At 48.0% G+C, this 15,399-nt stretch overlaps 1 protein-coding gene across 1 annotated transcript in view; it reads right to left on the bottom strand.

Moving 5' to 3' along the window:
- The window catches only part of NRBP1 (nuclear receptor binding protein 1), a 435,736-nt gene that overhangs the window by 386,626 nt on the left and 33,711 nt on the right, over positions 1 to 15,399 (bottom strand). Inside the window, exon 2 of the mRNA XM_085613305.1 lies at positions 8,909 to 9,162. Within this exon, the coding sequence (XP_085469431.1) occupies positions 8,909 to 9,124 (216 nt within the window). The 5' untranslated portion in view covers positions 9,125 to 9,162. The remainder of the gene's footprint in view (positions 1 to 8,908; positions 9,163 to 15,399) is intronic.

The raw sequence follows: 15,399 nt of genomic DNA, 5'->3' as shown, positions 1-15,399 counted from the left end.
CACAAGTGGACAGAACCCCCACAAGGAACACACAGGGTACTCACTCTACTCGCTCTCAGACCACAACTGGGCAGAACAGACGCAAGTTGCACATGGGGTACTCACTCTACTCGCTCTCAGATCACAAGTGAACTGAACACTCACACGGTGCACACAGGGTACTCGCTCTCAGACCACAAGTGGAGAGGAGCCCCCCTAGACAAGGGGCACACGGGGTACTCACTACTCGCTCTCGGACCACAAGTGAAAAGGAACACTCACACGGTACACACAGGTAACTCGCTCTAAGGCAACTGGATAGAAAACACAAGATGCACACAGGGTCCTCTCTCTCAGACCACAAATGGCCAGGACACCCCCCACCACAAGGTGCACACAACGTATGTGCGCTTCTCGATCTCAGACCACAACTGGACAGAACACTTACAAGGTGCACCCGGGGTACTCATTCTACTCGCTCTCAGAGCACAACTGGACAAAAACATCTACACGGTTCACAGTCTCCTACAGAGGGAGAGATGCCAGCCAATCAGACCCATTCATGCGTACTGATGCCAATTTAGTTGGTGTTTCCTGTAGTGCCAGCTAAGTGATTCCTGGGGTTTAAAAAGGTACACGAGTCATCCTTGGAGGAAGATTTTATTTCTGGAACATGCTCACCACCTTCAGTGGCCTCAGAGAGTGGTTCAGATTCGTTAGGTCATGGACGGGCACAGCAAGTTGCAAGGTCCTATGTATGCAAGAAGTAGAAGTCAATCTTCCAGCAGGAAGGGAGCTCGCGGTTACATTCCAGCAGCCGAACAGGACACAAATGGTGAAAAAGCATCAAATAACAAGAGTCTAGAGAAGTCATGGTGGTGATTGCAAGCTCAGTCACAAGTATCTGGCATTGAGCAGAGTATTCAGAGAACGTGGAAAGGAAAGGCTCATTAGCTAGTATAGCCCAATCTTACAGGTATAGGAGAGGCAGAACAACCAAATGAAATGGTGGACTTGCAGCTTGTGAAAATCTACCACAAATCCAGCAGAGCAATGATGAAGACACGGATCACATGCATGGTCATGGTCAAAGGGCTTAGTTTATGTTGACAACCTAGAAGACAGACTATTAACAAGCATTTGCAATGCAATAGGTCTCGCAATTGCAAGATTTTAACCTATTGGCATTGTAAATGACCATGCCTTTTATTTAGGTGTTTAAAAACACACCTAAAAGGCAGTGTTGTAAAAGTAATATGGTGGTGGGGTCAGCGTTCGGCAGAATGGAAAGTAATATACAGTGCAGTGGGGGAGGATAAGGTACGGACAACGGAAAGAGGGTGCGGGTCGGAGGAAGTAACACGGAGGACAGGGTGGAGGACAGCAGCAAAGAGCTAGAGAGCAATGTATAGGCAGAGGGTGATAACCTGCTTTGAGGAAAACGTGCTTAATTAAAACCCAGTGTCACAACAACAAAAAATTGAAAAAAGAGATAACATGGTTTCAGTATTGTGGGGTATGTATGTTGTTAACTGTGTTTTAGATGCTGTCGTTTGTTTTAGGAGTATATAATAAAGACTGTCATAAAAAATTACACAAGGGTTGCTTTATAAATAAAAAGTAGTTTGAGATCCCCTAGTTTGAATCAGTGTTTGAAATTCCGGTTGACCAGTTGCATTTTAGAAGGTATCTTAATCTACTGAATTTAGTTAGGATTTGCATTTAACCAACATTCACTACTCAAAGCAGTTGTTGTCAGGTAAAGACTCAGAATTAAAACGGAATCAGTCTTGCATTTTTGCTAAGGCCGTAAACGGAGTATCTTAAATAGTATAACTAACACGTTATTTAAAGCATTTAGAAACGGCATTAGAGCGTGTGACATGCTCAAAAGTGAAGTTAAAATGGCTCCTTTTCCTCCTCCTACAGTCCTGACCTTTTAATCCTCCAGAGGTCAGCAACGTGAGTACCTTTTAACTGGATAACAATAAGAGCACTTGTTTACAGCGCATAGATATAACAAGATGTGGTATGAAGCGTTACATGAAAAGCACTTTAATATTTTCGTTATAAACTATTCTCAGTTGTGACTAAATCCATGAAAAGTACATTTAAATTCAAGATAAAAATTAGGATTTTAAGGTGGACCAACTGGTAGAAATATTTTTTTGCTCAGTTTCTGTAAAAGCAGTTATATTTTTTGTGAGAGACTGCACGTTTGGATAAGGTGACCTAATAACTATTTACCTTGTCCACTTCTACCAGGAGAAATAAGGCACTATGACACACCTCGAGCCGATGACAACTGCAGCTGGCTTGTTGGAGGTGACTAGGTCAGGAAGTCCTTTTGGAAGGATATCTGGGCTCCCAGTCTCCTGCAAGTTCCCTTCAAAGCTGTACTTCCTTCAAAGAGGTCACAGTACATGTACAAGGCGCTGGGGGTGGGGAATGCTGCTACTGCTCGAAAAGCCAGGTCTTGAGGAGTCTTCTGAAGGTCAGCAGGTCTTGGGTCTGCCGTAGGTGGGTGGGGAGTGTTTTCCAGGTCCCAATTGGCGGCGAGGTGGGAGAAAGATCTGCCGCTGTGGAAATTTAGTTCGTAACTGAACATTATCTGCGCCATCTTGTCTCCCCAAGCGCCACACGCAGAAAACGCACGACGGCCATTTTAGGCACCATGACCTCATTGCAGATCGCCAGCGCGTCCCTCTGGCGCTGCGAACATCCCCCGCGCGCCTGACCACCCCCGCTCTCTCATACATGGGCCATAAACCCTCTCCTTCTGCGCGACCCTGCCATGGAACCACATCCCACGCCTGACCGACACCTTCTTTCATCCCATACATGGTCATCCATCCCTTTGATAACCCCCTTCCTCTGCGCCCCATTGTCCGAACTGGTCCCAGGCCATCACCTAGCCCTGCGGATGCAGTTTATTGCCCCTACTGTAAGGGAAACACCCCACATCAAAGGGATTACAGTAGATCAAGGCCCCCCCCACCCCCTGAGACCCGACCAGTCGCACACACCCCCGGGAATTGGCGGAATGTCCAGCTGTGTGATAGCCATCTCCTACTGTGCGTGGGGTGGGGACTTCTACTGTAGCTATGTGTGGGAGCGGATCTGAGCCGGGGATTCTGAGGATGTTCTTTCATGTATCAAAGCGATCTCAAGAATGTGCCATGTATGATAAACCTGCAATAAAGTCATAAACGTGTGTATAAGAGACCAGGTCTCAGAGATGCAGAGAGAGCACCTCGAGACGATATCTTGCTGTCCGATCTGATGTGTTCTGCTCCGACGGAATAAAACTTTGTTTCATGCCTTCCAGTCTCCGGCGCCTGCCTCTTTTGTTGGTTAATCATCGAATGGTGTAAGAGGCGATTACCGCCGGGCAATACTTGAAAGGTTATCGACTGAAACTGCCGCTACCATTTAACACCGCCAGAGGTCGCTCTTCAGATGCGGGGGACAGTGGCGAGGGCAAGGCCGGCAGAGCGGAGCTGGCGGGTGGGGGTGTAGAAGCGGAGTCGTCTGTTGAGGTACGCTGGTACGGTGTTGTGGAGTGCCTTGTGTGCGTGGGTGAGGAGCTTGAAGGTTATCCTCTTGTTGACGGGGAGCCAGTGCAAGTCTCTCAGGTGGGGTGTGATGTGGCTGCGGTGAGGGATGTTGAGGATCAGGCGTGCAGAGGCGTTCTGGAATGCGTTGCAGCCATCTCAGGAGTTTGGCCGAGGCTCCTGCGTAGAGGGCGTTTCCGTAGTCCAACCTGCTGCTGACGAGGGACTGGGTGACCGTTCTTCTAGTTTCGGTGGGGATCCACTTGTAGATCCTGCGGAGCATGCGGAGGGTGTTGAAGCAGGAGGAAGAGACGACGTTGTCCTGCTTAGTCATGGACAGGGTGGAGTCGAGGATGACCCCTAGGTTGCATGCGTGGTCGGTGGGTGTTGGAGAAGTTACCAGTGCGGTCGGCCACCAGGAGTCGTCCAAGGCCGAAGGGGTGGATCCGAGGATGAGGACCTCCGTCTTGTCTGAGTTCAGCTTCAGTCGGCTGTTCCTCATCCATTCGGCGGCGGCCTTCATTCCTTTGTGGAGGTTGGTTTTGGCGGTGTGGGGGTCTTTGGTGAGGGAGAGGATCAGCTGGGTGTCATCGGCATATGAGAGGATGTTGAGGTCATCCAGTCGGGCGACGTGGGCGAGAGGTGCCATGTAGATGTTAAACAGCATTGGGCTGAGGGATGAACCCTGGGGTACGCCGCAGATGATCTCGGAGGCGTCGGAGCGGAAGGGGGGGGGGGAGCGGATGCTCTGTGTTCTGCCGGAGAGAAAGGAGGTGGTCCAGTAGAGGGCCTTCTCTTGGATCCTGGCGTCGTGGAGGCGTGTTCGTAGTGTGCGGTGGCAGACCGCGTCGAAGGCGGCTGACAGGTCCAGGAGGATGAGGGCCGCTGTTTCTCTGTTGTCTAGCAGGGTCCGGATATCATCAGTGGCGGCGATGAGGGCAGTTTCGGTGCGGTGGTTGCTGCGGAACACGGACTGGGAAGGGTCCAAGATGCTGTTCTCTTCGAGGTAGCGGGTCTGTTTGTTGACGGTCTTCTCGATGACCTTCGCCGGGAACCGGAGCAGGGAGATGGGCCAGAATTTCTTCCACTACACAAGTCATGGTGATCCGAGGTACGAAAAATTACCAAAATTTCCTTTACGTTAGCAGAAAAGTGCCTACATGCCAGAGACTTTTGGAGTTTTAATTTTGTTTCTAAGCTAGTCCCCAGTTTAGTGCTTGTTTCACAAAAACAAAATAATGCTGAGGAGGTCGCGATAGTCTGGCGAACCTTTTAAGGTACTCTTCTCGTAAAGTGCCTGCTTGAGAAATGGGGAAGTCATACCTCAGCGGTGTGGGCTGCCTCGGAGACTCCTACCATAGTGGTGTTTGGCAATCTGTCAACGAAAACCTCAACCACTTCTTAACCCTTCAGCTATGCTCATAGTAGAACTACTCTACCACAAGGGACCCTGCTGACTTCAAATATTTGTGGTGTGGGCAGGGGAACCACAGAAGATGGAGTGCACACTGTCTTCAAGCATATCAGGCCAAGAAATCTTAACGGCATTCAAAAAGTGGACACAAATGAATCTATTCTCAACTGTTTATTGAATTAAAAGAGAATTCCTGCTTTTCGTTCATGTTACAGACCCCTCCAAACTTCTCTGAAAGTTACTTTGACATGAGTTCCTTAAGTGGAGTGGTCAACGATTGTCAATATGCAGGGGATTCAATCTGCAACTCCATCCAAGTTACTATAAGAGCCACCAGTGGGTGCAGAGGGTCTGGAACCACCCTAGCAATCTATGTAGTTGGAAACGGCAAAGATGCTAAGGGCTCTGGCTGGTAGCCCCTCATCCATGAGTGCAAAGCATGGCCTCAAGAGCCCATTATTAAAAGCACATGGGTCTGACACAACACAAATCATGGATGCAGATTGGTTTGGTAGATCGACCCATGTGAGTAAGGTCCGATATCAGCACCTATGCTTCTGTGAGTGTTACACCCGTAGGGCTGAGTGTATGCCCCACTTAGGTACATATTTCACAGTGCTGGGGCAGAGGGTTCATGGGTGCCGGAGGAGCTTGACATGCCATGCAACCTCGCGCTCATGTGTGCAAATGGTCATCAGAAACCCACCCACGACTGCAAAGGAGGCTTGCCTGACCCACACAGGAAAACAATGCACCCTTGGCAGTGCCCAAGATAGTTAATGGATGGAGGCTAAGTACCAAACTACAACAAGAAGGAGTTTCAGTTTTGGAATACAAGATCCATTTTGTTTTGTTTTACGTAATCATTTTCAGGTAAGCCACAAAACCATGCAAATAAACACACTACGTGGGTGACAGAGTAACAAGAGTAGTGCATTAATGTATCAGTAAGGGCCATTAAGAGCAGTAAGAACATCACAACATAAGTGAGTCAAAGAAATAAAGGGGAGGGGGGGGATGGAGTGGTGGTGACCTCGACACATTTTAGAATGGTTACAACAGTATATGTACAGATATGACACATATAATCAGTGGCACATACATAGACATAGTAGCCTCACAGGTCACTCCCTCCGGGTCTCCGGGCTCCAGAAACAGTAGGTAAGCTCGAAGTGGCTGCCAAATGTATTTAGGCAGAGCAGAGGGGGGGGGCCCGTCACTGTACAGATTTCGCAGGTGGTCCCGCAACAGATCAGGCTACCCAACCAAGCAGAAACGAGCGGGCAACATCTACTCTCCAAATGTAATTCCTTGTCTCCCTTTGTCAGCAGCAAAGCAATAGCCGTGAACTTAACAAGATTCACATTTAACCCAATTATGAATTGTGTGCAATAATTTGTTATTAGGCGAAGCAATGACAACTTTCCTAAGTGAAACCCTGCTCCAAGGAGTGAAACTAAAACTCAAAGGCGAGAATTTAAGTTTCTGACATCAACCCCTGCTCACATAGAAAGGCTCGGAAGAAGTTATTTTTGGAGAGAGCAAAAAAATAAAATCTGCTAAATCAGAGGCGATGCGCTTGACCCCTCCCCCGAAGACATGCATGCTGTGTATGGAAGGAGCTAAAAGCTTGCTAATAGGTTTTGTCCAGCCCCGAGCAGAGTGCTCCCCGGCGCCACAACGGCATTCCTACTCCCATCCCACTCTGAAATGTAATGCCTGCAGGCTACAGCACAGACGAAGCCGCCACGTCAGAGGGGGACCAGGCCTACCAATCGATCGCTGACCTCGCATGTATTCACGCTCTCTCCCATGACACCTGCGCTAACTAGGAAGATGGCAAATGTCCGGTGTGGTGAATGACACTCTTGCCATATCGATGGCAAACACAAGCTTAGGTGGACTGTAAATAGAGTATGAAATCCCTTCTATATCTGTCACACTCTGATGAGACCCTTAACAGAAGACTATACAATTTAATATAGCATTCACTAGCTTTACAATGCTTCAACCCAAGTTACCTGCAATGGTAGAGCGCTCAATTTTCCCGGGTCCTTACCTGACTATCTCACGTAATCCAGGGTTTTACTTTACATCCTGGGACTTCAAGTCCTGTTTATCACAATGGTAAAACTTTCACTACAAGCCCCAGAATGCAAAGCAAAAACAGAATGAATGCGCTACTCCTGCATAGACCTGGAAACTTGAGAGTTTTAAACAGCACCCCGCAGAACTGCCTAGGGTCAGCTATTGTGTTCTTATTCAATAACGAGAGTCACACAAGATCTTAACACGTCAGGCAGAATACAATCAGCATAGGGAGTGGTTCTGACATCTTAAAATATGTGTGGTTTCCAATTCAACTAAGTGCGACCCCAACCCTGCCGGAGCCGGATGCATGCACACAAAGTACAATCCCTCAGGGACACAGTAAAAAAATATAAATTTAGGGTCAGTTCATTTGGTGCATTCTGAATCTCACAATCAATTCCAAGAGAGGAAATCATTTAGATACCGGTCACAAGTAGGAAACTTCCGCAATGGGAAAGGCAGGAGTACCAGACAGACTGAGTAAAAAGCAAGGTGTAATAAAAAAGGCAGAGGTGATGGGAAGTACTAGGTCATGAGACAAATTCCTGTAAATATACAGGCGGAGGGGATCTCAGAATTTTAACACACCCACTTAGCGGATGGTTACGTTGAAATAAAAAGATGCTGTTCAGTGAAGGAACTAAGAACCCGACAAGCACTGGTGGAAAGCACCAGAGGATATTTGACATACTGTCAAGCAGTATGAAAGATTTTGTCTTACTGTCTTAATCCAAGTTGGCAAGATATCTTGCACACAACGGACACTGAGTGACTCAAGTATCTGGCAGGTAAAGCAAGTTGCGGTGCCATTAATCTAGCAAGAAAAACAGGCTTGTGCATCCAAATGCCCTACTAGAAAGAACATGTATTACTTTTCATAGCAGGCAGTGCAGTCTGGGGGTGCACAAAACTGTTGTGTTGGAGATTTCCTGGATGATGCAGGGAGTGTAGATCAATGAGGTTCCTGGAAGGGAATACCTTGCAGCAGGGGAGTTCCCTGGAACTGGCAGGCACTGCAGGTTGGGAAGGTCCATGGATCTGCGAAGTAATACTGTCTGCACCTGCTGGCCCTTCTTACCTGTGCAAGACCGGGTCTTCCATATCTTGAGCAGAAGGATTATAATAGCCGCCAGTTGAGACAGATCTCCAGTAAGTCTGAAAACGTTCATGCTGAGGGGGTTGCTACGACCAGGGCCATGGTGAAATAACGCTGACTGACTGCACAACTGGCAATGAAAGGGCCCCGTTCCGAACTGCAGCTGGGGTAGGCCTGAAAATGGCACGCGACGAGGTCAAACATTTGAAGGCGGAGAGAGGACTCTTGGAACGCACCGCCCACTCGGGACGCACAGCAGCATAGCGGACATCTTGAAACTGATCACATTGGCAAAACAAGCATTGGCCACGAGACGTGATATGTGGTGGGGGAGAAGCGGGAGTGGTGTGCGCGCGAGCGCTAAAAGAAGAAAAAAAAAAAAAAAAACGGATGTGAGTGGTGCGCGCGCGATGGTGCTTCTGCTTGTGCATGTGCGCGTAACCGCACGCTCCATGCCAGCAAAAAGCATGTGGTAGGACTTTTCAAAGCCCACTACTAAATGTCTTGCAGAGCAGCGCATGCTATTACTGGAGAGGCCTTACTACGATTTAGTACTCCTAATTTAGATAGCCTCCATACAAACCACTGCTTCATCTGGATAAGCACATCACATGCTACAATGAACGCATCAACAAGCGACATCTCACAATGTGAATTGATAATACAGTACACCCTAGGCTTAATGGGAATGGTTTCAGTAGGTGCACATGCCAGACATTATGCACAGTAAACAAAGTCACACAGAAAATAATGAAGCCCCAACAGTTAACTGACCTCTTCACGTCTCTTCTGCCAACGTCCACAAGGAGACTCCTCCAGAATTTCCGACTCGTCTTCACTTTCCTCTTCCTCCTCTTCAGGGGGAGGAGCTGGGGCAGAGGAGGCAGTCACCGGGGGAGACATGGAAGCCACAGTAGGCATTGCTGACAAAGACTCCAACTTGTGGTCAGAGCCGGTGCTGGGGGCAGTCCCGACTTCTCCTTCTGACATCTTATTCCACCGGGCCAAGGAAGAGACGGACGCAGCACCTTTAGAATTACAAAAGGAAAACCACAATTAACTCCACGAGTAACTCACCATTGGAATGATGGGCTGTGCTTGAAGGAATGACTGTTATATTTACATTGGCATTCAGAGCAGAATATGCCGATTTAATTAATCTACACGTAAATCTTAAGTGGCTTGGTGAGAAAGGAGTTAGCTGACTAAGTTATCTTGACCAGCAGACTCACCAAAAGTTCACATTAACTGCTCATGTTAAAGGACCGAAAGCTGGCAGCACTCGCATTGGTTAGCAACAGGAGATTTACTTACTAAGGTTAAAATTGCTCACATGATGCTTCGACACCGTAACTGTGTATTCTACTATGCTGTCTGAGACTGTATGACATTATGCCACGTATGCTTATGATATTGTATCATGTTTCGTTGTTTATTTGATTGGTTGTGTAAAATCAATAAAAAACAGATATAAAAAAAAAAAAAAAAAAACTGCTCATGTTAAAGAGGAGTACTACAGCTAATGAAAAAAAAAAAAACTTTTGAAGTGAAATTGTCAAAATGAACAATTTAACAAGCATTGGCATAGCCAATAGGTCTCGCCTTTGGGCCCTTATAAGTGCTTAGCCAGAGGTTTTGGCTTGGCATTTGTTTTTAAGCTATGTAGTAGAGCAGCGTGGCTGCTGTGCAGCATGTTGAAAAGTTATAATGAACAAGAATGGCCACATTTCTAGAGGAGCAAAAAAGATCAGACGGAGAAGGGAGAACAGGTCAGAGAAGAGACGGTGAGGGGGACACAGAAAGGCAGGTACAGGACAGTGAGAGAGCAAGTGTGACAGTCAGCCACACAGAAAGAGAGCCAACGGGTGAGATGTAGAGAAAGGAGATTCTCGCAGAGTCACGTGGAGTGTTTAAGAGACAGATACTCGGGAGGTAAAGAAACGCGAGGGGGGGAGAAAGAAAGACAGAGAAAGTAGAACGGAAGAGAAAGAGAAAGCGCCGCCAAGATAGAGCACTATACATCCATGAGGTGAAAGGGGGTGGGAAGGACTGAGAGAGACAAAGAAAGTGCAGTAACGGAGGTACAGAAAAAAGACCAAGAGAGTGCCACTGAGATAGAGGTAACAGCTGAATCCAACACAGAAAAAAAAAAAATACAGACGAATGAGTGAGAAGAGGAGATCAAGACAAGGCAGGAAACACATTGGCCACCCCCCTTTGGGATGCGGAACAATTGGGGACTCTGGGGCGTACTAGGGGGTTTGATAAATGGGACCTCATCGGTATTTCGCACATTAGGGACCTGTGGGGACAGGATGGAGTGGTGACGTTCGCTGCTCTGCAGCAGACATACGAATTGGCCATGTCAGAACACTTCCGTTACACACAGATTCGCCACGCTCTTCAGGCCAACATCCAGCCAGGCACAAAGCTACCTGAGGCGTCCCCGCTCGAGGACAGATTACTTGATGGACATCTCCCAGATAGATGTATCTCCCTCACGTATAAAAAAACTCATTCACCACACCCCTGATCCCCTCACGACACTCAGGGAAAAATGGATCCGTGATGGTCTGGAAATAGACGATGAGGAATGGCAAGAGGCACTGTCCTCACCCAAAGTGGCAGCTATAACAGCGAAATTAAGACTAGTACAGCTAAAAACTTTACACAGAGTATACCTCACAGGGACCCAGCTGATTCACATGGGAAATAGTGTGGACGGGCTATGCAGGAGAAAATGTGGCATGCAGGGCGAATTCCTACACATACTCTGGGAGTGTCCACCGATTCAAATCTATTGGCGAAATCTCCTGAAAATCATGAGTACGGTGTGGGGAGTGCCTTTGCTGCCGGAGGCGAAGAGATACATTCTGAACTTCTGGGAACCCACAGACTTAAATGTGACAGGGAGGCTATGGGTCACACTTGGGCAGATGGTTGCCAAGCGCAACATAGCGCAGCTCTGGGGGGCGGCTGTTTCACCTACGCTTAAAAAATGGCAGGAAGATATGGACTGGTGCATGATTCGTGAGAAAACTGTTTATGTTGCACGGGGATGTCCCAAAAAATGGTTGGCTATTTGGTCTAAATGGAATGTGTACCGGGGGGGGTTGTGTGAGCCGCCGCTTGTATCGGCCCCAGAAGACCACTGTACGATCTAAGGTCACAATGCATGTACTATGACTTCACCCGCCAAGATTAGCAATATGTACAGATACGTGTTAAACTGGAAGCTACTGGAAAATATGTAATGCATAAATGTATACTCTGACCGCAGTTTTTTCAAGTTCAATAAACAGATTTTTTTAAAAAAGAGACAAGGCGGGAAAGTTAAAGAATGACAAATGGAGGTGAAAGGGTGACATGGGGGAAAAGGGTTGCGATAGGAAGAGACAGACAAACAGGGAACAAAGGTAGGCACAGACCTGTACAAAGGTAAAGTCAGATAGCGACAAAGGGAAGGGCATAGAGACAGATCCTTTGGAATAAAGCAATAGAGGAAGACCAGTACACAATGACAGAGAAGAAAGAGTGTAAGTGAGAAGTGGCAGAGGGAAAAAGACACTGAACGAGAAGTAGGTAGTGAGTGCACAATGAGAGTCAACAAGAGAGCGAATGTAAATAAAGAAACTTTGAGTAAGGGGGTGAGCGCTGTCATTTATATAGCGGCAACCACAGAGTCGAAGCTCTATTGACCCGAAACATGCAAACAAATCAAATCAACAGTTGAAGACGAAATATGTCCGAGAACAGCCAGGAAGTCACGAAGTCAAAGACACAGAAGGAGGGACAAAGATTTGGGAAGATAGAGAGTGAAAAAGAGTAAGAGAGAGATAGAAATACATCTAAAGAAAGACAGAGGCAGGCGCCTTGAAATACTGCGAGAGAATAACACACACAGACTCACAGGTCAAGAGAGCGTCAGAAGGAGAAACAGAAGAGTCAAGAGCTATAGTCAGACAGCTACAGAGAGAGACAGTGAGAGAGAGAGAGAGAGAGAGACAGAGAGAGGGACAGTCAGAGAGAGCGAGAGAGAGACAGAGAGAGGGACAGTCAGAGAGAGCGAGAGAGAGACAGAGAGAGGGGCAGTCAGAGAGAGAGAGAGAGAGGGACAGTCAGAGAGAGGGGCAGACAGAGAGAGAGAGAGGGGCAGACAGAGAGAGAGAGAGGGGCAGACAGAGAGAGAGAGAGGGGCAGACAGAGAGAGAGAGAGGGGCAGACAGAGAGAGAGAGAGGGGCAGACAGAGAGAGAGAGAGGGGCAGACAGAGAGAGAGAGAGGGGCAGACAGAGAGAGAGAGAGGGGCAGACAGAGAGAGAGAGAGGGGCAGACAGAGAGAGAGAGAGGGGCAGACAGAGAGAGAGAGAGGGGCAGAGAGAGAGAGAGGGGCAGACAGAGAGAGAGAGAGGGGCAGACAGAGAGAGAGAGAGGGGCAGACAGAGAGAGAGAGAGAGGGGCAGACAGAGAGAGAGAGGGGCAGACAGAGAGAGAGAGAGGGGCAGACAGAGAGAGAGAGAGGGGCAGACAGAGAGAGAGAGAGGGGCAGACAGAGAGAGAGAGAGGGGCAGACAGAGAGAGAGAGAGGGGCAGACAGAGAGAGAGAGAGGGGCAGACAGAGAGAGAGAGAGGGGCAGACAGAGAGAGAGAGAGGGGCAGACAGAGAGAGAGAGAGGGGCAGACAGAGAGAGAGAGAGGGGCAGACAGAGAGAGAGAGAGGGGCAGACAGAGAGAGAGAGAGGGGCAGACAGAGAGAGAGAGAGGGGCAGACAGAGAGAGAGAGAGGGGCAGACAGAGAGAGAGAGAGGGGCAGACAGAGAGAGAGAGAGGGGCAGACAGAGAGAGAGAGAGGGGCAGACAGAGAGAGAGAGAGGGGCAGACAGAGAGAGAGAGAGGGGCAGACAGAGAGAGAGAGAGGGGCAGACAGAGAGAGAGAGAGGGGCAGACAGAGAGAGAGAGAGGGGCAGACAGAGAGAGAGAGGGGCAGACAGAGAGAGAGAGGGGCAGACAGACAGACAGACAGACAGACAGACAGACAGACAGACAGAAAGCGCGAGAACAAGAAAGACGGGGTTACAAATAAATATATAACGTCAGGAAAGGCAATAAAAGGAAAGCAAACACACGGATGCAGCATCTGAAAGTCACAGAGGGTTGCAGAGACATCCAACGACAGAGAGAGAGAGATAGAGGAAGAAAGTGCAAGGATGACGGAGAGCGACGAAGGGAAGCACGGGCTGCAGGTGTAGAGAGTCGGAGGGAGTGAAAGAGCGGGAAAACAAGAGACAGGCAGAGACACAGACTTAGAAAGACGTGCACAGGGGAGCATCTAAGAAAAGGGTGAAAAAAGGCAGACGAACGAGCAGCGCTGAGAGGCAAACAGAAAGAAACCTAAAACAAGCAGCAGCTGTTTTAAAGCACTTGTGCTGGCTTCCGCCTTGCGGGAGTGACCAGCAGCGCACGGGCCATCTGTTTTCAATTAGCTTTAATGCTAATGCTTGAAAAGAGTTCGATTTCTAAAGGTCATCTCCTAGAGCAGCGCATGCGCGCTGCCTAGGCGAGACCTGAAAAGGAGCGTCCTACATAGGAGACTAAGCAAAGCTCTAAAGAGTATGATGTCTGCAACAGTAAGAATAAGTTCTGAGCTAATGCGTAGGTAGCCTCAGAACTGAGATGGGGAGGGGGTCACTCGATTCCAAGTTCATCAGTAACCCAAGCTGAGAGTTATGCGTTCCTGCTTTTTAACCCAGCAATATTGCAAGTCTCATCCAGTCAAATAATGAGCCAGGGAGGTGAAATCTTGAACTGCACCAAAGAGCAGTTAAGGTTCTCAACTGTTTGTCCAGCCACACAAACAAAAGTATATAACAATCTTCATCATCATGCTATTTTGAGACGGTGGGTGTTCGATATTTCCATAGAACAAAACTATCCAAAACAGTAGAGCAATAAGCAGTCAAAGACAAGCATAGAGCCAATGAGTGATAGGAGAGGTATCTGGTCTGTTGTTGCATTGTACGATGGAGGCGAGTTTTCAACTCTTTCCTAAAATAGAGTAGCTTTGTGAAAGTTCTGGTGGAGAACAGTTAAGCAGGGCTGCACACCACTGGGCAATGGCTATACACAAGTCAAAGACTGCCACCAAACTGCCAGGGACATCCTTACGCCATGGGTGGACACCACTTCTCAGGACCAATACGATATCAGACATCAGCACCACTATATCATGGATGCCCACTATGTGCAGACTGGAGGGTATCAGGCATTTAAGGAGAGGTCGGGCAGGAGTGATGAGCTTGTGAGCAGTGGAGACAGGAAAATACAAATTTGAACTTAAACACAAAATATAACATGTAGTTAGCTTAGCTTATGCAGGTCAGCAACTAACCAGAATACAAGCGTCTACTGCAGAAGTCATGAAATGAATTGATACAGTGCATTTGGTGACGTGTGTGTATGTGTGTAATGCACAAATGTGACACAGGACAGTGCTACTGAGCATGAATAAGGGGGGGGGGGGGGGGGGGAGCATGCTTGCACAATAAAATTCCAACACTCAAATGTAGCTTCGCCAGAGCATTCTTATATTCACTCAAAAGTATGTAATCATCTTCAACTAAGAAAAAGACAAGATGATGCTGAAAGTCAGTGCGTTGAAATGATGGGCCATTCTCAGTCTTCATCATCATCTCTGGCATTCCAAAGATATGGATAATCTTTTCTAGTTTCGTGCACACACGTTCGAAGCCTGTGAATGAGAGGATCTTCAACATTGAAAAATGTGTGTGTGTGTATCTGAGGTCATCTCTGATACACACACTCAAGATTTCCAGCAGCGGAGGCCGAGCTTGTATCTGCCATTAGGGGGCAATACAAAGTCAGCACTGATATCTTGTGAAAGGCCATAAGTGGGGTCTTTGGTCATCACTGGTGCTGGGCTGTTGGAAATACTGGTAACTTGGCAGCGTTGGCATTTGGTCACCAACAAGTCTACCATGGCATCCATCCTAGGAACCACACTTTTCATCCTAGCCAGGCTTTAATTTTTAGCAGTCACAAGAAGATGGACGGAGTGCTGACACTTTTCAGACTCTCCCCAACAGTCACAGATCTGGGTTGAATCCATCATCGTTCTTTAGCTCACTTCACCACTACAGTTTGGACCTGCCATATGCACATCAGTGTTGACCCAGTGCCTCATGGGAACAGTCCAACCTGAACTGCTAGGCCAGGTCCTTCCTGGGCCGGAAACAAGCACCCTGGGAC

The sequence above is a fragment of the Triturus cristatus genome, chromosome 6 (genome assembly GCF_964204655.1).
Source record: "Triturus cristatus chromosome 6, aTriCri1.1, whole genome shotgun sequence".
Lineage (NCBI taxonomy): Eukaryota > Metazoa > Chordata > Amphibia > Caudata > Salamandridae > Triturus > Triturus cristatus.
The sequence above is the reverse complement of the archived record's forward strand: the minus strand, read 5'-3'. Positions and strand labels throughout refer to the sequence as shown.